The following is a 23,231-nucleotide window of genomic DNA, read 5'->3' as shown; positions in this document are numbered from 1 at the left end:
GTTTAAAGACTTCAAGGTGCAGAGAATCTTCCAGCAAGTGACCCGTGCCCCACACTGCAGAGGTAGGCGAAAACCCCCCAGGGCCTCTGCTAATCTGCCCTGGAGGAAAATTCCTTCCCCTCCCCAAATTTGACGATCAGCTAAACCCTGAGCATGTGGGCAAGACTCACCAGCCAGACACCCAGGAAAGAATTCTCTGTAAAAGCAGTAATGTATTTGTGCAAGTTTCTTCACTCCATACGGCTAAATGCAGTGCCTTGTATGGTGTCAAGTATCAGAGGGGTAGCCATGTTAGTCTGGAGCTGTAAAAGTTCTCTGTAGTAACTCAGATCCCACCCCATCTAACATCCCATCACAGGCCATTGGACATATTTACTGCTAATAGTCAAAGACCAGCTTGGTCTACAACTCCTGCCTATGAAACTAGAGAGCAAAAATATTTCAAGAAGACAGACACAATGAGCCCCAGAAGGTAATTTTCAGTGTACAAATATTGAGTTTACATATCCTACATTTTGCTAATAAACTGGGTAATTAAATGACATTTCCACATGCACAAGTTGATTTTGTGCCTTTGCATAAGTGCAAGTGCAGATTTACTCTTCTCATGTTTCTTCTGAGAAATTTTTAAAAGAAACCACAATACAGAAGCTATGAGTTCTACTTGTTTAGAAAAGTGCAGGATTGTTTGAAAATTAGTTGTACAGATTACAAGTACTTTCTACTATGGTCTGTTTTTGTTATGGAGATATGCCTATCTCCTAGAACTGGAAGGGACCCTGAAAGGTCATTGAGTCCAGCCCCCTGCCTTCACTAGCAGGACCAAGTACTGATTTTTGCCCCAGATCCTTAAGTGGCCCCCGCAAGGATTGAACTCACAACCCTGGGTTTAGCAGGCCAATGCTCAAACCAATGAGGTATCCCTCCCTCCTAACTGTAATTCTCTTACAATTAAATAAGTTGAAAATTAAAAATGGACGTTAGGAACTGTCTTACTTTTTTTTTCTCCTTATTCTGATATTTCAGATATCAAACCGGAAAATCTCTTAATAAGCCACTGTGATGTTCTGAAGCTGTGTGACTTTGGTAAGTTGCTTACTTTTTATTTTTTTGAAAGAAGCACTTTTTACCTTAAAAATTCCACATTGTTTATTTGTAAGTTCTCCAGCATTTGTATTTTGAGCACATTTTAGTGGTCAGTATTCATTATGTTCATATTTCTGGGTAGCACATTAATTTGTAAAGATCTCTAACCTTTGATTTGGACCTGTTAAGTATGTTTTTATATATACTCATTCTATAAATAACCTATCTTTGGGAACCATATTTTAACATATTCCTATAATATTCATTTTCTTTTCAACTATTGGCAGAGATTTTCTTATGTGCAGTTCAGAGGATTAATCAAGTATGAGGCATGCTTAATTGTGTGGACCTATTTGGCCCACACATCAGTAATTTTTCATTACTCTTTGTTGTATCATAAATAATTTAGTATGTTGAATAAGTATTGGTTTACTGTGTATATAAATGTTTTTTGTGGATAGCCTGACATATATGAAATAGTACACCATATTACAAGATTCTACATATGTCTTTAGGCTTGAAAGAAGAAAAAATATGATATTGTATTTGAGAAACCATATGCAAATTAAAGACTGCACTGTAATACATGTGCCCAGGAGACAGACTTATGGTCATGTGCAACTTTAAGTATGGCATTTCCTGACTTGTGAGTGCTTAACTATGCCTCTTTAGGCTCTAATTCTGCAAAACCTTAAGCACTTGAGCAACTTTACACACATGAGTAGTCCCTATTGAGCCCCAGTCAAGATCAGGGCCCCGTTTTGCTGGGTGCTTTATTAACACAGAGTAGAACACTGTTATGTCCATAACGAGTTTACAATTTTGTTAACCCAGTCAAACGAAAACCAATTTTACAGGAGTACTCAAGGGCATTTGTTGGTGAGGGCTATTTCCAGGCCAGTTGCCAATAAAACCTCTTTAATTTTGGCCAAGAGGAGGAGCTGTTCAGAAAACAAAACTGCAAAAAAACACACAAACCATTTTTGCTTAAACATGCTTTCACAGGCAACAAGTCTCTTTTAAAAGGGAGATGGGTCCTAGCCTTATTTATGAAACACAGCTCGCCTCCCTAGGTTGAGAAAATGAATGTCATGTGACAAATGGGTCATGTGGCTAAATCAGGCATCTGGTTATAAAAGAGATGTCTGCAGAGAGCCAGAAGAGGCCTTGGGTCCTCCACAGAGAGACTTCAGATAGGGAGTGGCCGCTTGATAGGGAGCAGAATGATGGTGCGAGCAGCCCTACGCAAAGGCTCTTCTTAGCTCCTAGGGACAGGGCCTGAGCTGTTCTGAGACCCAACAAGGCTGTTCCATCCAACAAGGCTGAAGTGTAGGAACATTTGGCTGAAGGAAAAGCCAGGGAGTTTTAGGGAGTTTTGTTTTCCCATTTGAATTTTGTGAGTAAACCAGATCTGTAGAGGTGTTGTTGCACACATGAAAGCCGTTGTGAATTACTGAGGAGTCCAAGAGGGGAAATTGGAGCAGCGGCTAGCGTGAGCCAAGACTGGATCGGCAACAGACACTATATGTTCCAACAAATTATGAGCCCAGAAATCTTCAGTCAAAATTGAAGGGTCTCAATTAAGCTCAGTTTACTTTACACCAAAAAGAAATTCATAGCCTTGAAAGGATGGGACAGTTTTGTAGGGAAATGAAAATCCAAGCAAATGTGTTCATATTTTGGTTGATAGCTTTGCCACTAAGTGACTGATAATGATGAAGCCTGGCTTGTCTGAAGCAATTATGTTACTTCATATAGTCTGTAAGCACAGTGATTTTATTCCCCATAAGCAGGGCCAACTCTGGCTCTTTTGCTGCCCCCAAGCAAAAAAAAAAAAAGGGGGGGGGGTGAACCTGCGGCATAGCCGGAGCAGCAAAGCAGGGGAAAAAAAATAATAATAACCCGGCGCAGCTGGAACGGCAAAGCAGGAGGAAAAAAACAAAACAAAAAAACCAGGGCAGCCGGAGCCAGGGTGCAGGGGGACTCCCTGTGCTGCAGTGTGCGCGCCTGGTCTAATGGGGGGGGCGGGGGGGAAGAGAGAGAAGGGGAACGGCCAGGGCTTCAGCGGGGCGCTGGCTCCACGGCCCCAACCACCGCACTGCCTGCCGGGAGGGCTCTGCGACGCTCCTGTTGGCTGGGAGGGAAGGATGCGGGCTGCCCTGCCGAGTTCGCTGCAGGGCACTCCCCTCCTCCTCCCCCTACAGGGCGGCCAGATCAGGGAACCAAAATAAAGAGAACCTGCTGTGCTGCCCTAATACTGGGCGGAATGCCGCCCTGTAGAATCTGCCGCCCCAAGCACGAGCTTGCTTGGCTGGTGCTTGGAGCCGGCCCTGCCCATAAGTAGTGGCCAGACTTTCCCTACATTAAGTAAAAAAGAAAGCCATACCATAATGCACCTACAGTACCTAATACATTTCATGCTAACTCTTTTTTTATTTATATAGGTTAACATACTTGGAATTTTGTTTTATATTTCAGGTTTGGTTGAACTGAAATCACAAAGGAAAGCTTATTTGATTTTGCTTAATTTTGAATTATTGTAGCTTCACTCAGTTTTACTACAACGTGACAGTGTTAGAGTAGGATCAGGGTAGTCAACACATGGACTGCAAGCCAAATCTGGACAACCAGATGCTTTTGAACAGACCCCAACATCTTTTTATTTACTTATTATCATTATTACTGTTGTTTGTTTTTAGTACTATCTCTGGAGTCTGGATCTTGACTGTGTCTTGGCCAAGAAATTTTGACCTTGACCAAAAAATTTAATTACCCCTGGACTAGATTAACCCATTACTTAATACAACCAATTTCAGTAAGCACGCTTTTATTGCACTTTGTAACCATATAGGTTTCAAGCACATATTGTCCTTCTTTGTCTAGACTAGAATTTAAAGGTATGATGTTAGATAATACATGCAAATTAATACATAGTAAATATCTAGTGTAGACAAAGCTAAACTGGTCTAGTTAAAGTCTTGTCTACGCTAGACATTTTCAACATATTAATTAGCATATGTTAGCTAACATGTGCCAACATCACACCTTAAATCTTAGCGTAGGCAAAGCCATTGAGAAATGGATAATTAAGATAGTATCTTTTACTGTGAGGTTTTTTAAAGATGGAATTGAGAATATTGAGTCTGGCATGTAAACTATTCATGCCTAAATAGAATTGAATGATAATTATTCCCCTGCACACTGGTAATGCTATGTATGAATGGAAACATGGATCATGTAGGATAAAGGGACTGATACAAAAGTGATTAAAATAATAGGTGCCAGGGGCTGGTCCTATTACTTTGTCCAGAAGATGCTTGGTACACTAATCAGAAAAGTATGACCAGAGAGAACCACAACTGCATTAGCACACGTGTTCACAAATCCCTGCACGCTGCAAAAATAATAGTCATAGCATATCCTGCCTTCTTTTTCACTAAGGGGGAGTGGGGTGAGGACAGAACAGGAATGTTATGTTAATTGTACGCAGATGTTTTGTGGAGTGATGGTTGACTCCTTTATTAAAATGCTGTGAATACCATACCACCTGTGTCACAGTACTGAACAAGCTGTCATACGTCAGCATGCTTATGCACCACGTGATGGCCAATACCATGCAGATATTAGGAGACTGTTAGGACAAGTGGCTCTGGCAATGGGGTGGAAATTCTATCAACACAGCTGATGTACCAATTGGACTGCCAAAGTGCTTCCAGCAATAGTCTGTTGCAATCAGTCTACATTCAGTACTGTTCCCTTCTTCATTCCTGTTGGCAGAAACTACTCCCACACAACACATCCAGACAACTACTACACGCAAGCCTAATATTACACACCACCGTATGTACAGAACACAGTACCGTGAATTTGTAGAGATGTGTGAGAAGCCACTGGGACAAGAGAAGTGATGTGTTGGTAGATCTTCAGCAACATAATGAGATCATATAGTTTTGTCCTGTTGTCACTGTGTTGGGGCATCCTGTCACTTAAACATCTGCACTGTGGCAGGTACATGAACTTTTTGTTAGCATTTGTTGCTTTCATGTGTGGAATACACTGCTACTTGTGGTGTAATTGTGTGCTAAAGCACTTGGATGCAGTTTTCAGAAAGAGGGTGCAGAAGTGTGCTAGATGCTTTTGTATAGCCCTAAATTTACAGGAAAAAATTACAAAGCAAGTAAAAGACAAAGCCCTTGCCACAAAAATGTTATCAAAATCTTAATTGTGATAAAAGTTAGGGTAACTAGCAAGGGCGGGGTGAGGGGAAGGGTGGTGGTAGAATTACTTTAATAGTTAAACTTTGAAACAACCACACATCTGTTGCCAGTTGAGGCCACTTTACAATATAGGCACTGGGGTTCCTCTTAGAAAGGTATCAAGCAGTCAAGGATTTTGTAAGACATCATCCAGTGTAATATGATAGAATCAAGTTGCCATCAAGTGGATTCTCACATAAGCAGTGTACTTATTAATCCTATAGTATTAATTTTCCTTTCCCATTGCTGTACCATGTCAAAGCTGAGCATTTTTAAAGTCAGTTGCTTATTTTCCTCAGGATTGCATTAGCTGATGATGGATATTCAATGTTTCCAGGCGTCCCTGATTGTGACCAAGTTCCCTTTCAGTTCCTGCAGGCTGGCTTGGGTGGAAGACCCTTCCTTGACTATGATTTGTTGATTTTTTTTTTCATTCTTTTGCTGTATCAGGATTGTGTTCCTGTCAAACAACCAGCACCCAGCCTGGGGCTGAAAGGAATTTTCTTCTCTTGCTTCTCTTTTCCAAGCATATAATGAAAGGTTTTTCATTTACATGATTAAAATGATGGGCCATGTCACCTTTGGCTGAGGCAGTACTGTCTGTGTATTTATGCAGTTATACATATTTATTTAATTTAGGTTTAGAAAATGACCCAATTCCAACTCTAAGTACATAGACAATAATATAAAAAACTTTCAAAAGTATAAATGAATCCTATATCAATAACAAATTTATCATCCACTCAACCCAACAGAGTAGTAATAATTTCTGCCACCCATCTTCTATTCAAAGATCTATGAGAATGGCTGGAACTTAAGCCTGGTCTACACTAGGCGTTTAAACCAGTTTTAGGAGCGTAAAACCGATTTAACGCCACACCTGTCCACACTAGGAGGCACCTTATATCGATTTTAATGGCTCTTTAAATCGGTTTCTGTACTCCTCCCCGACGAGAGGAGTAGCGCTAATATCGGGATTAACATATCGGAATAGGGTTAGTGTGGCCGCAAATCGACGGTATTGGCCTCCGGGCGGTATCCCACAGTGCACCACTGACCGCTCTGGACAGCATTCTGAACTCAGATGCACTGGCCAGGTAGACAGGAAAAGCCCCGTGAACTTTTGAAATTCATTTCCTGCTTCCCCAGCGTGAAGAGCTCATCAGCACAGGTGACCACGCACAGCTCATCTGCACAGGTAACAATGCAGTCTCCTGAGAATCGAAAAAGAGCTCCAGCATGGACTGCACGGGAGGTACTGGATCTGATCGCTATATGGGGAGAGGATTCAGTGCTAACAGAACTGCGTTCCAAAAGACGAAATGAAAAAGTATTTGAAAGAATTTCTAAGGCTATGACGGATAAAGGCCACAGCAGGGACTCAGTGCAGTGCAGAGTGAAAGTTAAGGAGCTCAGACAAGCCTATCAGAAAACCAAAGAAGCAAACGGAAGGTCCGGGGCAGGTCGAAAAACATGCCGCTTCTATGCTGAGCTGCATGCAATTTTAGGGGGCTGCGCCACAAGTACCCCACCCCTGACCGTGGATTCCGAGGTGGGGGTTGTAATCTCTGTCATGTCTGAGGATTATGCAGATGGGGAAGATGAAGATGAAGAAGAAGAGGACGACCTAGCAGAGAGCACACAGCACTCCGTGAGCCCCAGCAGCCAGGAGCTTTTTCTCACCCTGACGGAATTACCCTCCTCCCAGCCCTCACAAGCCACTATCCCAGACAATGACGCCATGGAAGGGACCTCTGGTGAGTGTACCTTTGCAAATAGCAAACATTGTTTTTTAAGCAAGCGTTTTTTAATGATTGATTTGCCCTGAGGACTTGGGATGCATTCGCAGACAGTATAGTTACTTAGAAAAGTTTGTTAACATGTCCGGGGATTGAGAGGAAATCCTCCAGGGACATCTCGATGAAGCGCTCCTGTAGGTACTCCAGAAGCCTTTGCAGAAGGTTTCTGGGCAAGGCAGCCTTGTTCCGCCCACCATGGTAGGACACTTTACCACGCCATGCATGTAGCAAGTAATCAGGTATCATTGCATGGCAAAGCATAGCAGCGTATGGTCCCGGTGATTGCTGGCATTCAAGAAGCATCCGTTCTTTATCTCGCTGTGTGATCCTCAGCAAAGTGATATCGTTCAGGATAACCTGGTTAAAAATCATGAATTTAAGTAAGGGGGATGGCCATTTTCCTACTGGGTTTGTGGACTGCAGCAGCTTAAAAAAAAACCTTTCCTGCATGTAGCCAACCGGGGGGAGGGGAGGAGTGAAATGCCGATGATCTTTTTTGTGTTTGGTCACTGGTGATCTTCCCCAAGCTACCAGCCACGCAGTGGATGGGGGGTGGGTGGGAAGGGTGTTGATTAGCAGGGAGCTAGCGTGGTATTAGCCATGCATTGGGGGGAGGGGTAAATCACTGCAGAAGCTGAAAGACAGTGGCTTACCATGGCCGCATGCAAGTTGAATTCTGATGCCTGGACCTGTCTGTGAGATCTGTAACTCCAGAGCTGCAGGCACTCACTATTAAGATGAAAAATGCGACCTTGTAGGGAAATCACATGTGCTATGTAAGGTGAATAATGCTGTTCACTGTGAAAGAGTATAACCATTGTTCTGTAAAATGTATCTTTTAAAATATTTCTCTCCCTCATGCAGCTGCAAATATTTCAAGCGTCCCTCCTCCATCCCAAAGGCTAGCACAGATAAGGCGGAGGAAAAAGAAGACGAGAGATGAAATGTTCTCGGATATTATGGAAGTTACACGCAATGAAAGAGCTCATCTGAATGAGTGGAAGGACGTGGTATCAAATTACAGGAAAGATGCCAGTGAACGTGAGGACAGGAGAGACACCCGAGATGAGAGGTGGCGGCAGGAAGACTGGCAGGAAAATCAGCAGTGGCGGCAGGAAGATCAGCGGTGGCGGGATGCAACTCTGGGGCTGCTGCGTGATCAAACTGACATGCTCCGGCGTCTGGTGGAGCTTCAGGAATGGCAGCAGGATCACAGAGTGCCGCTGCAGCCCCTGTATAACCACCCTCAACCCTCACCATGTTCCATATCCTCCTCACCCAGACGTGTAAGAACGCGTGGGGGGACGCTCCGTGCACCCGCCCACTCCACCCCCGTGGACAGCCCAACCAGAATCGTTAATGTGAAATTTTTTTAATGGCCTTCTCCATCCTTCCTATCCTCCTCCCAAACCACACCCTTACTTCTCTCCCTCTTTTTATAATGAATTAATAAAGAATTCATGATTTTTAAACGAAAGTGACTTTATTTGCATAAGTAAGCTGTACTCGAAGGGGGAGGGTGAGTTGCTTACAGGGAATGAGTCAATCAAGGGGGTTGGGTGTTCATCAACAAACACAGCAGTCACACTGTACCCTGGCCATTGATGAAGCTCATTTTCAAAGCTTCTCTGATGCGCACCGCTTCCTGGTGTGCTCTTCTAATCTCCCTGGTGTCTGGCTGCGCGTAATCAGCGGCCAGGTGATTTGCCTCAGCCTCCCACCCCGCCATAAAGGTCTCCCCCTTACTCTCACAGAGATTGTGGAGAATACAGCAAGCAGCAATAACATAGGGGACATTGGTTTGGCTGAGGTCTGAGCGAGTCAGTAATGTCCGCCAGCGCGCCTTTAAACGGCCAAATGCACATTCCACCACCATTCTGCACTTGCTCAGCCTGTAATTGAACAGATCCTGACCACTGCCCAGGCTGCCTGTGTATGGCTTCATGAACCATGGCATCAAGGGGTAGGCTGGGTCCCCCAGGATAACGACAGGCATTTCAACATCCCCAACTGTTATTTTCTGGTCTGGGAAGTAATTCCCTTGCTGCAGCCGTTTAAACAGAGTAGTGCTTCTGAATACGCGAGCGTCATGAACCCTCCCTGGCCATCCCACGTGGATGTTGGTGAAACGTCCCTTGTGATCCACCAGTGCTTGCAGCACCATTGAAAAGTACCCCTTCCGGTTTACGTACTGGGTGCCCTGGCGCTGCGGTGCCAAGATAGGGATATGGGTTCCATCTATCGCCCCACCACAGTTAGGGAATCCCAGTGCAGCAAAGCCATCCACTATGGCCTGCACGTTTCCCAGAGTCACAACCTTTCGTAGCAGCAGCTTAGTGATTGCTTTGGCTACTTGCATCACAGCAGCCCCCACAGTAGATTTTCCAACTCCAAATTGATTCCCGACTGACCGGTAGCTGTCTGGCGTTGCAAGCTTCCACAGGGCTATCACCACTCGCTTCTCCACTGCGAGGGCTGCTCTCATCTTGGTATTCTGGCATTTCAGGGCAGGGGCAAGCAAGTCACAAAGTTCCATGAAAGTGCCCTTACGCATGCGAAAGTTTCGCAGCCACTGGGAATCGTCCCACACCTGCAACACAATGCGGTCCCACCAGTCAGTGCTTGTTTCCCGGGCCCAAAATCGGCGTTCAATGGATAGAATCTGCCCCATTACCATCAGGATCTCCAACGCTCCGGGGCCCGCGGTTTGAGAGAATTCTGTGTCTACGTCCTCATCACTGTCATCGCCGCGCTGCCGTATCCGCCTCCTCCTAGCCTCGGTTTGAAGGTCCTGGCTCAGCATAGACTGCACGAGAGTGCGCGAGGTGTTTAAAACATCCACGATTGCGGTATGGAGCTGAGCAGGGTCCATGCTTGCTGTGCTATGGCGTCTGCACAGTTCACCAAGCAAAAAAGGCGCGAAACGGTTGTCTGCTGCTTTCAGGGAGGGAGGGGTGAGGCTGTACCCAGAACCACCCGCGACAATGATTTTTGCCCCATCAGGCACTGGGATCTCAACCCGGAAATGCCAAGGGGCGGGGGAGGCTGCGGGAACTATGGGATAGCTACGGGATAGCTACCCACAGTGCAACGCTCCAGAAATCGATGCTAGCCTCGGACCATGGACGCACACCACCGATTTAATGTGTTTAGTGTGGCCGCGCGCACTCGATTTTATACAATCTGTTTTGCAAAACCGGTTTATGTAAATTCGGAATAATCCCGTAGTGTAGACGTACCCTTAGTATGTCCTGGAGGACCATGGATTTGAGCTCTGCCAGACTAAGCTGTGAAATGAGATCTGCATCCAGAATAAAGATCACAGCCTTTGCAAACAGAGAAACGGGAGGTAGGGGGAAGAAGGAGAAAGCGCTGCTGCCGCCACCTGAGCATTCAAAAGCAAAGAGAGAGAGCAGTTACTGAGTCCAAAAGTGAAACTCTGCTCTGAGGCTCTCCTGGATTCCAGAGTTTTTATTCTTTCTTCCTCATTTACAAACCAATGGAAGAACTCTGTGGTTTGATTTCAGTGGGCTGTCCCTCAGGCCCTAAAGCCATATTCCAGGAGGAGAGTTATGAATATTTTGCCTCTGCATTTCAGTTTGAATGACATAACTAGACTCAAATTTACTCGCTGGTAAGGAGTTCCACATGCGGAGTGTAGTTGCTGAGATCTGTCTGGCCCCAGTCCTGACTGATTGATTTAGCAATGACAGCATGCTTGGCACTTTACAAAAATGGTGACGGTATATGCCCTAAAGTGTTTATTATTGGCTTTACCAGCTGCAGTTTTCCTGTGATATTCAGCTGACTTGGTGGGTTGTGGATGGGTAACAATATTTAAAATTTCAAAATTATTCCTTGTTTTGGATTTTCTAGTATACCGTCCTCTTTGTCATGCATCTGACGAAGTGGGTATTCACCCACGAAAGCTTATGCTCCAATACATCTGTTAGTCTATAAGGTGCCACAGGACTCTTTGTTGCTTTTTACATTCTCTTTGTGTCTGTTTTGGAAACTCTTTCTTGCTTACAGGTACCATCTTTGTATAGTTGCAAATATATAGCACGTTGTTGGTGCTAAACAAACATTAATGACCTCTGAGAGACTCTGATCCTAATCCATTAAGAGCCTTGTATTAAATTTGGTTCTCAAGCAGATAGGAAGCCAATGTTGTGTGCTGAGCATCATATGAAGTGTTTGTCCTGGCTTTTGATGGCTGCTGCATACTATAGGGGTTGTAATTTTTGGGTGGTGGTTATATTCAACCCAGTAAATTGTAGTAGTCTAACATGAAGGTGACCAGTGCATGAATTTGTGTGGCAAGATTCTCATGTGAAAGGAGTAGATGGAGTCGTTTGGCCAGTCAAAGACAGAAGACCTTCCTTACCATATTTGTAATCTGTGTGTCTAGAAGCAGTGAGAACTACTTATTGGTGAGCCCACTACTCACTGAGTATGTTAGAACTCTAACTTTCTTCTACAGATACATATCTTTTCCTGCTGCATATGGGATTCCACAATGAGACTTAGTATCTAAGTTTGAATGTAGCTAGTGCAACCTCCTGAGAGGCTGTTTAACCAATCCAACAATGTTCCATGCTGCTGAAAACCCAAAAGCATAGACCTCTGTGGGACAGATGCCAGTTGAACTTGTCAGTGAAGCAGAAACACGCGTTTTCACCAATACATGAACACAGGCATATGTTTAAGAAGCAATAGGGTAACAATGAAATATGTAATACTAATCAGTTACACTTAATACTTATTTAAGGCATTCATTTTAAATCAGATGATATGAAAAATTGATTTGACCTTTTAATACAATAATCAATAGTAGTATGTAAATCTTCATTTAGGTGGAGACATAATCTTTTGTATTATCTCTTTTGCAGGCTTTGCTCGGAATCTGTCAGAAGGAAGCAATGCAAACTATACAGAATATGTGGCCACCAGGTGGTACCGTTCACCTGAACTCTTGCTTGGGTAAGTACACTTTCCAGAAGTAACAGCTCTGAGATCTAAATCTTGTATGATCCAGTGCATTTACTCAAGTACTTTTGTGAGGATCAACCATTGGATATGGTAGTTGGTTAATAAATTGATTTAATTATGTCGCATTAATTACTTTGGATTATACTTCTTGTAAGGTGGCTTGATGCTATGATATGATGGCATATTTTGAACAAATTGCTAGCTTGATTCAGGTTTACATATTAGTAAATTATCATAACTATGTTTTAAACTATCTCTTTATTTTTTAAAAAAAGGTATTTAGTGCTTGTGAAAAGTGCTGGATTAACAGACCTGGAGTGTGAAATGTTTTGTTAGCCACAGAGTGGATACAGCAGACAGTGCTCCATGCTGCGCTGCAAACACTCCTCATCCTTAGAGGGATCCCACCACTCTGGCTTGAGAGTGTACTTCAGTCTCCATTTCATCTTTGCCAGCTCTGCAGAAATGGCTAATAAGCAAGGTGTCAGTTTTAAGGGTGTCTTTTTGTTGGCCAGGAGGACATATGTCCATGTGGCAAGCCATCGGTTCATTTCACATAAGGTTCTGTAATGTGATGTGAAAGAGTTAATATGGGCCTGAGAGGTCAATTAACCTGCCTGCTCTCATCTGAAAGATGGGCCAGGATTAATTAGAAATAGCTAGGGGAGACCAGGGCTTGTTTCAATAAAGAGCACATCTGGGGAGAGGAATCCTAGAGGGCACTTGTTACGGCCTCGGAAGGCCTGAGGTACTCTGCAAGAACGAGGCCGACTCCACACTGAGAGTAATTGGTTTTAATGAAGGATACCGTGACACACCCGCAACGGGGACTCCACTCATTGCTGTCACTGAGGCGGGGAACCCAGCGCCCTACAACTCAGCCTGGTTCGAAGTCCAAAAGCCAATACAAAACGGGCTCCTATTTATCTCGCTAGCAGCACAGCAGCGCATACATCACAAGGCAAAAGCTACCTGCCCTCTGGGACCGCCTCCCGTGGCCCGCCGCCAGGGGCTTTCCACATAGCGGTCTTAACCGGTCATGCTTGGTTAAGGCTGGTGCACCGTGACCTATAGTAACCGGCGCTGAGAAAGCGGACTCAGGGAAATGCCTAGCTAGGCCGTAACAATTTCTTCCGGAAATCCCTGCTCTCCTACAGCACTCCTCCACTCCTCTGTTGTGAGAAGCAGCCTGAAGGAAGGCTGAGAAGGAAAAAGGGAGACCAGACAAGCTTCTCCAGGAGTGAGCTGGAGACTGAGCTGGAGCCTGCCTGAGCCCCTGAATAAGGAGAGGAGTGGACCAACCCCTGTATTGTGGGGTAGATTAAGGCACAGAAAGACATTCTAATGCAGCAGAGACCTGCCTGTGACAAGGTGGCTGCCAGCTGAGCCTAGCTGAGCTGTAGGTTTGGTTTTTGTATATGTTACTGTAGAACTTTAGCAAAGGACTCTCTGGCCCCAGAAGAGGCCGGATTTTACAAAGTGGTCTGGCCTGAGGGTCAGAACACTGCTATGGCAGAATAGGTCAAAAGACAGTGGAGAACACTGAGGCAAAAGTTGCTGCCTCATCACAGCCAGTCAGGAGGCCTATTGAGGCAGCAACTTTGCCACAGGCACTGAGCAGCCAGAGCGCAGGTAATAGTTCTTCTTTGAGTTGTTTACACATGTATTCAGCTCAAGTGCATGCAACCGGAGCTGGCAAGTTTTCTGTAGCAGCACCTATTGGGCAGCACGCATGCCCTATGCCTCCTTGTGGCCTCAGCCAAGTCTATTTAGGGGTGGTGCCACCCCAACCCCCCTCAGTTCCATCTCACCACCTGTGGCCTGAGTTGAAGCTCCCGGTCCGGTTTATCTCGTGGTTACTATTCAATTAGCAATTATTTCCTATATTTGCTTTTGCAGTTCGTTCTTTATAGTTATAGTTTAGCAGTAGTACCCACTAGTTAGTATTAGTTTAACTAGTATTAGGAGAGAGATCAATGGCATGCCTTCACCAGGCTTCAAACATTATTCGTTGTGTGGGGTAGCTATCCCAATCAGTGATACCCAAGTGATCTACCTCTTATGCCTTGGTGATGGGCATATCAAAGAGAGGTGCAGTATTTGTTTTTGTTTTAAAAAAACCCAGCTCTCTAGAGAGACTCACTTCAAGTAGCACCTCATGGAGTAGGTGGCATGATCTACTTCGGCACCGGGGCCTTCAGCATCCAGCCCCACAACCAGCCTCTGAGGTAGCAATGATCTTGGACAGGCCCTTGAACTCAGACTCATCTTCTCCTGTATGGACTCTCTGTGAACGAGAACCCATAAAAACAGAGGAACCATTCCAAGTCCAAAATAGTCCCCTCTACATCAAGAGGAGACTCCAAACATCAGGGGCATTCTCCTGGTGCCCAGGGTAGAGTGAGGCCTTCATCCCATGACTCCCTGATACCATGATGGGATGCTACTAGTGCCACTACTTCTGATTAAATTCTTCCCCTCAGCTGATCTGGCTCATAATTGTTTTCAGCTTTGTGAAATTGGCCCTATTAAAGCATCAAATATATATAAAAAAAACAGTCTGGACTTTATTCTGCTTGCACATTATAAGTCATGATCATTTGTATCTAAACTACCTTTAATTTTTCAGTTCTGTGGGCAATTCATTTTTATTTGTTAACACAAGGTCTAATAAAGAATTCCCCTATTTTGGCTGCAACACTTTCTGAGCTAGGAAATTGGCACCTGTAATGTTCAGAAATTCCAAGTCTGGTTTAGAACTGGCAGCATGAGATCACCAGTATCTGTCATGCAGATTGAAGTCCCCCATGATCTCACAGCTTTTTTCCCTACACACTGCAGGTAGGTGTGTAAGGCATCAATCATCCTCTACCCTAGTGTGATTTGGAGGTCTATAGCAGACACCTACTACTACCCCATCTTGTACTTTATCTGTTAGGACATTGATCCATAAGCATTCAAGATCATTTTCTTCTGAGTTATCAGTGACCCGGAAACATGTAATGCAATTTTTTACATAGAATGCTACTCCCCAACCCCTTTTATCCATTCAATCTTTCTTAATCAGGTTATAACCATTGATTGTAGTGTTTCAGTCATAGAAATCATCCCACCAGGTTTCAGTAATAGCCACCAAATTGGATTTATGCTCATAAATTCCTCTTGTTTGTTACTCAGGCAATTAAAGAATTCCTTCTCTTCATGTCCTTTGGTTCCTTGATTAAGTTTCTTCTGAACATCTCAATATTGTTCTGAGTGATCATATCTTCTCTCTTTTTACCCTCCACTTTTGCCATTAGTTTAACACCCTCCTGACTACTCCAGCCAACCTGTCCCCAAGGAGATTGGTTCCTCTTCTACAGAGTTGGAGGCCATCTAAACTATACAGCCCTCTCTCCGTATAGATGGACCAATTTCCACAAAGTGAAAACCCTCCACCAGTTAGGTTCACTTCCAGAATCTTCTGCCGTCTGTCTTGCTTTGCTCGTGAGGTAGGAAGGATCTCAGAGAAGATGACTTGGATCTTCATGTGGCAGTGCTACCAAGCCACAGGAAGTTCCAGAGATTTGTTATTTGGACTCAATGTTATCCATACAGGGTGCTTCTCTTCAGAATGGCCTTGGCCTTACATGTATTTAGCAAGTGGTGTCTGCCCACGTGGGGAGGAAAGGGATTCACATCTTCCCTTACACAGATGGTTGGTTAGTTTGGGACAAATCAGAAACCAGAGCTCTCAATCACATTCAAATCATCCCCTATCTCTTTGATCAACTGGGTCTCGCTAAATAGAGAAAATCCATGTTACTTCAGACACAAATCATGTTCATTGGGGTCCTACTTAATTCTACAAAATCAATGGCCTTTTTTCCTCAAGAGACGTTTCAAGTAATTCATCAACTCTGACCCTTAAATTCCACCTAACCACTATTGTTTGGATATGTTTGAGACTCTTGGGCCACATGGCTTAATCTGCTTACGTACTACTACGTGGAAGGCTGCATGTGCACATTCTCCATGGTTGGCTAAAGTCTATTGACCAAATTTCCATTTGCTAGACAAGTTGGCCAGGGTTCCCCCAATTGTTCTGAGATCCGTGGAATGGTGGCAGGATCATAACAATGTTTGCAGAAGCATTCCCTCCCCCCCCCCAATCCCCAGTGATGACCATAGTTATGGGTGCTTCAAAGTCAGGTTGGGAGGCACATTTGGAATCCTTGCAAGTCCAGGAGATATGGACAGAATGAGAGGCACCTCTGAACATCAACATGCTTGAGCTCTGAGCAGTTTTCAGTACCTACCATGCCTTCCTTCCCCAGGTCCGAGGTCTGTCTGGATTCTCATGGACAATAGGACCATGATGTATTATGTGAACAGACAAGGAAGGACTCGGTCCAATCAACTCTGACAAAAGATGATGAAGCTGTGGTACTTTTTGCATTGGGGAAAGTATCTCCCCGATGGCAAATACTCATTGGGCTCTCAGAATCATTTGGCCAATCATCTCAGCAGATTCCTTTACTGCAGTGTTTCCCAAACTTGGGATGCCACTTGTGTAGGGAAAGCCCCTTGCAGGCTGGGCTGGTTTGTTTACCTGCCTTGTCCGCAGGTCCGGCCGATTGCGGCTCCCACTGGCCGCGGTTCGCTGCTCCAGGCCAATGGGAGCTGCGGGAAGCGGCAGCCAGTAATTCCCTCAGCCTGTGCCGCTTCCAGCAGCTCCCATTGGCCTGGAGCAGTGAACCGTGGCCAGTGGGAGCCGCGATCGGCTGGACCTGTGGATGGGGCAGGTAAACAAACCGGCCTAGCCCGCCAGAGGCTTTCCCTACACAAGCGGCATCCCAGGTTTGGAGAACACTGTTTTACTGCAATCACGAGTGGTTCCTCAACAGTAGAGTATAGAGGATCATTTTCAGACTTGGGGTTATCCCATCATTCCATCTGTTTGCTATAAGACCCAAAAAGAAATGCCATCAGTTTTGTTCTCGGGCAGGTCTCAGTCTGGATTCAACAGCTGATGCTTTCTTGCTGAAGTGTGTCCCGGACTTCATGTATGTGTTTCGTCATACCCCCCCTATTCCTCAGGTCATTCTCAAGTTGAAGCAGGATCAAGCCAGGATAATACTCATTGTTTTGGGTTGGCTGAGACAATGCTGCTTTTTAGACCCCCACAACCTCGGTCTGATCTCTGCCACCTGTACCAGACCTGTTGTTGCAACTTCACATTTGGATTTGGCACTTGATCCCAAGCAGCCTGAGCCTGTGACATGGCGGCTGAATGGCTAGATCAAATAAATCAGTCTTCTTTGAGTGTAGTCCAACATGTCCTGCTTAGTAGTGGAAGGCAATCTACAAAATCCACTTACTTGGCTAAATATAAGAGATTTTCAGTTTAGTCAACTGGCAGAAGTTTTCAGCCATTGTTTGCTAAAATTCAGGACATTGTGGAGTACTTACTGCGTCTTCAGTTGAGATAGCCGATCATCTTCCAATGGATAGAAAGTCAGTATTTTCTAATCCAATTTTAGTTAGATTTCTCAAAGGTATTATTTGTCTCTAATGCCCCTTTAAAAAATGTAGTTCCTGTTTTGGACTTAACCACAGTGCTGGCAGCCATTTCAGCCTTTAGCTCAGTGGTTTTCAACCTTTTTTCATTTGCGGATCCCTAAAAATTTCAAACGGAGGTGCAGACCCCTTTGGAAATCTTAGACATAGTCTGCGGACCCCCAGGGGTCCACAGACCACAGATTGAAAACCACTGCTCTAGCTCACCTTTCGCAGAGGATTGCTTTTCTTGTTGCACTATTATCAGCCAGAACAGTGGGAGAACACATACTGATGGCAGGCCCTCCATACATGCAATTAATCAAAGATAAAGTGCCCTTAAGACCACATGCAAAGATTTTGTATGAAAGTGGCTCCATACATACCTTTATTCAACATTATACTATCACAGCTGCTTCCATATCTGATGCAAGCTTTGGAAAAATTGTTTTGCAGTTGCTGTTCAGGTAGGCTCTGAACTTCTTGGTAGTCACTGAATCATGGGCAGTTGGGTGAATGCGCCTTTAGATGCTCAAATACAGTCGTGATGCATTCTCTAGAAAACCCCATATTTAAAAAGGAAAAAGAAATCTTAGGTATCTATTGCAGTCTTTCCTTTACCATCAGTTTCTGCTGAAAGTTTCCTATATTTAAGGTGAATAAAGCACATTAGTATGATCAAATTATGCTGTTATCTATATGTGCTGTATGTTCTACAAGTACAGAGATTTGGTCTCTATAGGGTCTGATTCTGGGAGTTGCTGAGCGTGCACAACTCTCAATAAGCTAAATGAGAGTTGCAAGTATTCAGCACCACTAAAACACAGATCATCTTATTGGAAACATTTGCTGAACGTTTATAAGTAGATAGTAGAAATTTCTTGTATATGTCAAAATTGAAACAAAGTCATTACCCTTTTAATAAATTCATCCCACTATTTCCAGAGCTGGGCTGACATCATTACTATAGGACTTCTGTTACTGGTGCACAATGACAGTGGCATAATAAATCATTTTATGCACAATGGTTGTCATTAAACAAAACTAGAGAAATACCAGTTTGTCAGCTTGTAGAGATACATGATCAAGATTCTATGAAAGTGCTGCGTGTAATAAAAAGTTACAAAAGAGAATAAACAGTGGCTTTTTAGTTATATAACATGAGGGGTTGTTTTTTAATAAGTCTTTGTATATTCGTAAGTAGGCTCATAAAGGAAGAGAGTAATGAAGTGTAACTTTTGACAGTAATATACTGTGCATTAATGTAAATTGACCCTTAATTTTCAAAAGTGTTCTGCTATCACAGGAAAATGCAGCATAAAGTCTTGGTGCTCAATATAAACATAAACTTTGAATTAGCTTGTACAGAAGAGAGTATCGATTACAAATGTGTTTGACACTGTGATGTCTTTAGCTATTGCTGATACTTCATTTTAAAGTTAGGTTTTTATTGGATGCAATGTAACGTGTGTTCCTCTGCAGCCATATTCTGTGCAGCAATAGTAAATATTTGTACTCTTGAAAACGGTGGAGAATATTATAATTTTAAAGAGGCTTATGTGTTCATTTAATCTGTGTGTATAAAAAGTGAAAGTACTTAACTTTTTCATAAGGGGAAGGAAACAATATTGTACAGTATCCAATTATTAATACATTATCAAAATCTACTTACTTTAAAGAGCTTCAGGTAACTTTTAGTGAAGTACACTGTACCTTTTGGGGGTTATAAATTATTGACAAATACTAGTATGTTTAAAGACATACCATCCTGAGAGACCAATTGAATTAGTGTCTGGAAGCATAGTCTGCATTCTGTGCAGTGAGGGACTGCTATACTTCCTTTTTATTCACTGTGGGTAGACCTGTTGGTCTGTGTAATGTGTAGGAGTTCTTGCTCTTATACAGGCTTACCATGCCTACATTGTTTCCTCTGTTCTGCAGTTTGAGGAGGCAGGACCTCACCTGTCAGTCAGCAGGTGGAGGCTTGACCTATGCTTTTGGAAAATGTCTGAGTTTAATCTGCTGCTTTACTGCAGATGGGCAGTTCTTCAATCCTTTTGACCTACAGCACACAATGAAAAATCTATTAAACTGCCAGTCTGGGTCCAGAATTTTTCTTCCCGTCGCTCCTGTTTGCAAGGAAGATAAATTGTTACTGACTTACAGGGGGTTTCATTTTCCAGCTGTAGAGGAATCTTGCTCCATAACATGAAGCAGCCTTCCCTACTCCTTCCCTAGCCTAAGGCTTCACATGGGGGACCAGCCTACCAAGGAAAAGCCCCGGGAGAAAAGATGCTTGTTGTGCTCATTTACCCTACAACATTGCCAAACAGGAAAGTTGTACAGTTTTTGCTCTCAGAAGTTGCTCTGCTCCAGGAACTCCACAGCTGCCATATACCCCCTATGGCAGTGGGTCTCAAACTTTTGTACTGATGACCCCTTTCACATAGCAAGCCTCTGAGTGCAACCCGCCCTTACAAATTAAAAACACTTTTTAATATATTTAACACCATTATAAATATGCTGGAGGAGAAGAGGGGTTTGGGGTGGAGGCTAACCCCCAGTTTGAGAACCCCTGCCCTACGGGAACCAACAGGAGAAGCTGCTTATCTTTGGAACCTGTACCTAGCAATGTGATGCAGATTATAGTGGGGACAAGAACACTAGCCCTCCTTTGGCTCCCACCCTTCTCCCAGTCTGAATATACTAGCAGCATCACAAAAACAAATGGCATTGAGAAATTTCAGCATCAGGTCTGGGGAGCAGTGATGCATGGGAAGCGTCTCTGCTAGATCAGCAAGAGGAATAAGTGGCCCAGGCAGCTCCAGTAGCTCCATGTATTAAATTTCCAGTAGCACCAAGCCCCGCCAGCACCAGAGACTAGATACCAGCAGGGCCGTCCCTCTGGGGATCCCTTTAAGGATCTTCATCATGGCTCTGCCTTGCCATCCTTGGGCTGCTGCCAACACTCTTCTCCAGCTGGGATAAGTAATTTTTCTTAGTGATACTCCCCTCTCCCCCTAAGTGAAAGCATCAGTGTCTCATGGCAACTTCTGGTAGGCAACCAGTCCATGCACCTTTGGCTTCCTACTTCATCTTTTCTAGCTCCCCACCCTTGGAGCATGCTGGGCTCAGTGGGCCTGTTCTCAAGCAAGGCTTCCCTGTGGGACCTGCCCAGGTGGAATCAGGTTATCTCACTCAAGTGTCTCAGGGCCCAAGCTGTCTATGCAAGTAACCCTTTTGAGCCCTCCCTTCACAAAGTGCACCAGAATGAAGTAAATTACTCAGAGCAGCCCATAATGTACGATTCACTCATCAAAGTCAGGAAGAACAAAACATCCATATTGGGTCAGACCAGTGGTCTAGCTAGCTCAGTATCCTGTCAGTGGACAGTGCCAGATGCGTCAGAGGAAGGAACAGAACAGGACAATTTGAATGAGCCACACTCTGTCATCTAGTCCCAACTTCTGGAAGTTGGCGGTTTAGCAACACCTGGAGCATAGGTGTGCATCCCTGACCACCTTAGCAAATAGTCATTGATGGACCTGTCTTCCAGGAACATAATTCTTTTTTTGAACCCAGGTATACTTTTGGCCTTCACAACATCCCCTGGCAATGGGTTCCACTGGTTGGCTGTGTTTTATGTGAAGAAGTACTTTCTTTTGTTGGTTTTAAAGCTGCTGCCTATAAATTTCATTCAGTGACTTCTTGTTCTTGTGTTATGTGAGAGAGTAAATAACACTTTTTTTCTCCACACCATTCGTGATTTTATAGATCTCTATCATCTCACCTCTTAGTCATCTCTTCTAAGATGATCAGTCCCAGTCTTTTTAATGTCTCCTCATATGGAAACGGTTCCATGCCCCTATTATTTTTTGTTGCCCTTCTCTATACCTTTTCCAGTTCTAATATATCTTGTTTGAGATGAGGTGACCAGAACTGCAGGCAGTATTCAAGGTGTGGGTGTACCATGAATTTATATAGTTGCACTATATTTTCTGTTTTCCTAATTGTTCCTAACATTGTTAGCTTTTTTCCACTGCTGCTGCATGTTGAGCAGATGTTTTAAGAGAGCAATGATTCCAAAATCTTTCTTGAGTGCTAGGACCTAATTTAGAACCCATCATTTTGTATGAATAATTGGGATTATTTTTTCCACTGTGCATTACTTTGTACTTAACAGCATTGACATTCATATGCCATTTTGTCACCCCGTCACCCAGCTTAGTGAAATCCCTTTGTAACTCTTCACAGTCAGATTTGGACTTAACTATCTTGAGTAATTTTGTATTACCTGCAGATGTTGCCACCTCACTGTTCACTCTCTTTTCCAGATCATTTAGCACTGGTCCCAGTGCAGATCCTTGGGAAACACTGCTATTTACTTCTCTATATTGTGAAAACTGGCCATTTAATTCTATGCTTTGGTTCCTGTCCTTTAACCAGTTACTGATCCATGAGAAAAGGGAGCAGATTTAGAACAGAAACTGTCAGGGCTCCCAATTCTTAATGACTTCTCAACCGAGAGACAGTCAAGCTAGTCAAGTATAAGATGCCCTTTAAAACAGAATGTGAGCGCTCAGATTCCAGTGCTGAAAAGGAAAAGAGATGACAAAGTAATCTTTCTCAGTTCTGCCTTTATACCAAACATATGTTATTTCAGTGATCTCAGGAGAGTTCTCGTTACAGCCTGCTCAAAACATAAATATCCAAAAGAGAGTTCGTCACATGCTGCATGTCCACAAAGCAATTAAAATCCACCTTGCATGAATTCAAGTACACAGAAAATGAGTCGTTTTGTTTGTTTTGTATCACCAGCACTAACAGGCCAAAAAAAATCTAAAGGGGTTGCTAGATTTCGGAAGTATTGAATTGAAGTAGTATGTGATACGAAGGACCAAAATCTTAGAAGGAAGATCAAAGACCATCAGATAAGGGATTACCTACATCCAGTGCTGAAAAGTCTTGTCCTCTGAAGAGATCTGCCAGGCAGCAACTTGGTCATCTGCTTGTATGTTTACCAGACATGTATATTAGACTAATGTGCCTTTCTGGAGAGTCCTGTATGCTATGCTACCTGAAATGTTTTCTTAACCATTTTTTTTCAACTTTGAAATAGTTATTTGAGGATTCCCTTTGGGAGTCATTGATATTAAAATTCTTTTGTTGAAGTGCTGAGCCTGGATAAGAGAGAAATTTGATACTTGATAATTTCTGTTCTCTGAGTAGCCAGTTTCACCATTCTCACTCACCTTTTTCCACAGAATAAGATGAAAAAAAAGATTCAATTATATTATATTCAGCTATGCTCTGTAGGCAGGAAAAATCAAGAGAAGTTTGTGTTAGCTTAACTTTGAACATTAGCGTAATGTCTGTTTTTCTGCTTTGAAAATGTTCTTTATTGGTGAGTTTTCCAGAAAAGAAACGAAAGTCCTCAAGGGTAATTGACAAGTCTGGTCTTGCCTTCTCAAACTGCAGTACAGTTAGAGAACCCACTCTGTAAATGGAGAGCCTAGAGAAGCAAGTATCAAATTTATTTTCACTGCTACAAGCTTAATGT

The 23,231-nt window shown here is 43.6% G+C and overlaps 1 protein-coding gene across 4 annotated transcripts in view; it reads left to right on the top strand.

Moving 5' to 3' along the window:
• The window catches only part of CDKL5 (cyclin dependent kinase like 5), a 212,252-nt gene that overhangs the window by 137,196 nt on the left and 51,825 nt on the right, over window positions 1-23,231 (top strand). For all 4 annotated transcript variants that reach the window (XM_045017714.1, XM_045017797.1, XM_045017577.1 and 1 more), the window contains exons 7-8: window positions 1,027-1,086; window positions 12,034-12,124. In XM_045017714.1, coding sequence (XP_044873649.1) covers window positions 1,027-1,086; window positions 12,034-12,124 — 151 coding nt within the window. The remainder of the gene's footprint in view (window positions 1-1,026; window positions 1,087-12,033; window positions 12,125-23,231) is intronic.

Source organism: Mauremys mutica, chromosome 1, assembly GCF_020497125.1.
Source record: "Mauremys mutica isolate MM-2020 ecotype Southern chromosome 1, ASM2049712v1, whole genome shotgun sequence".
In the NCBI taxonomy this organism is placed as follows: Eukaryota; Metazoa; Chordata; order Testudines; family Geoemydidae; genus Mauremys; species Mauremys mutica.
This window is presented reverse-complemented; position numbering and strand designations above follow the sequence as displayed.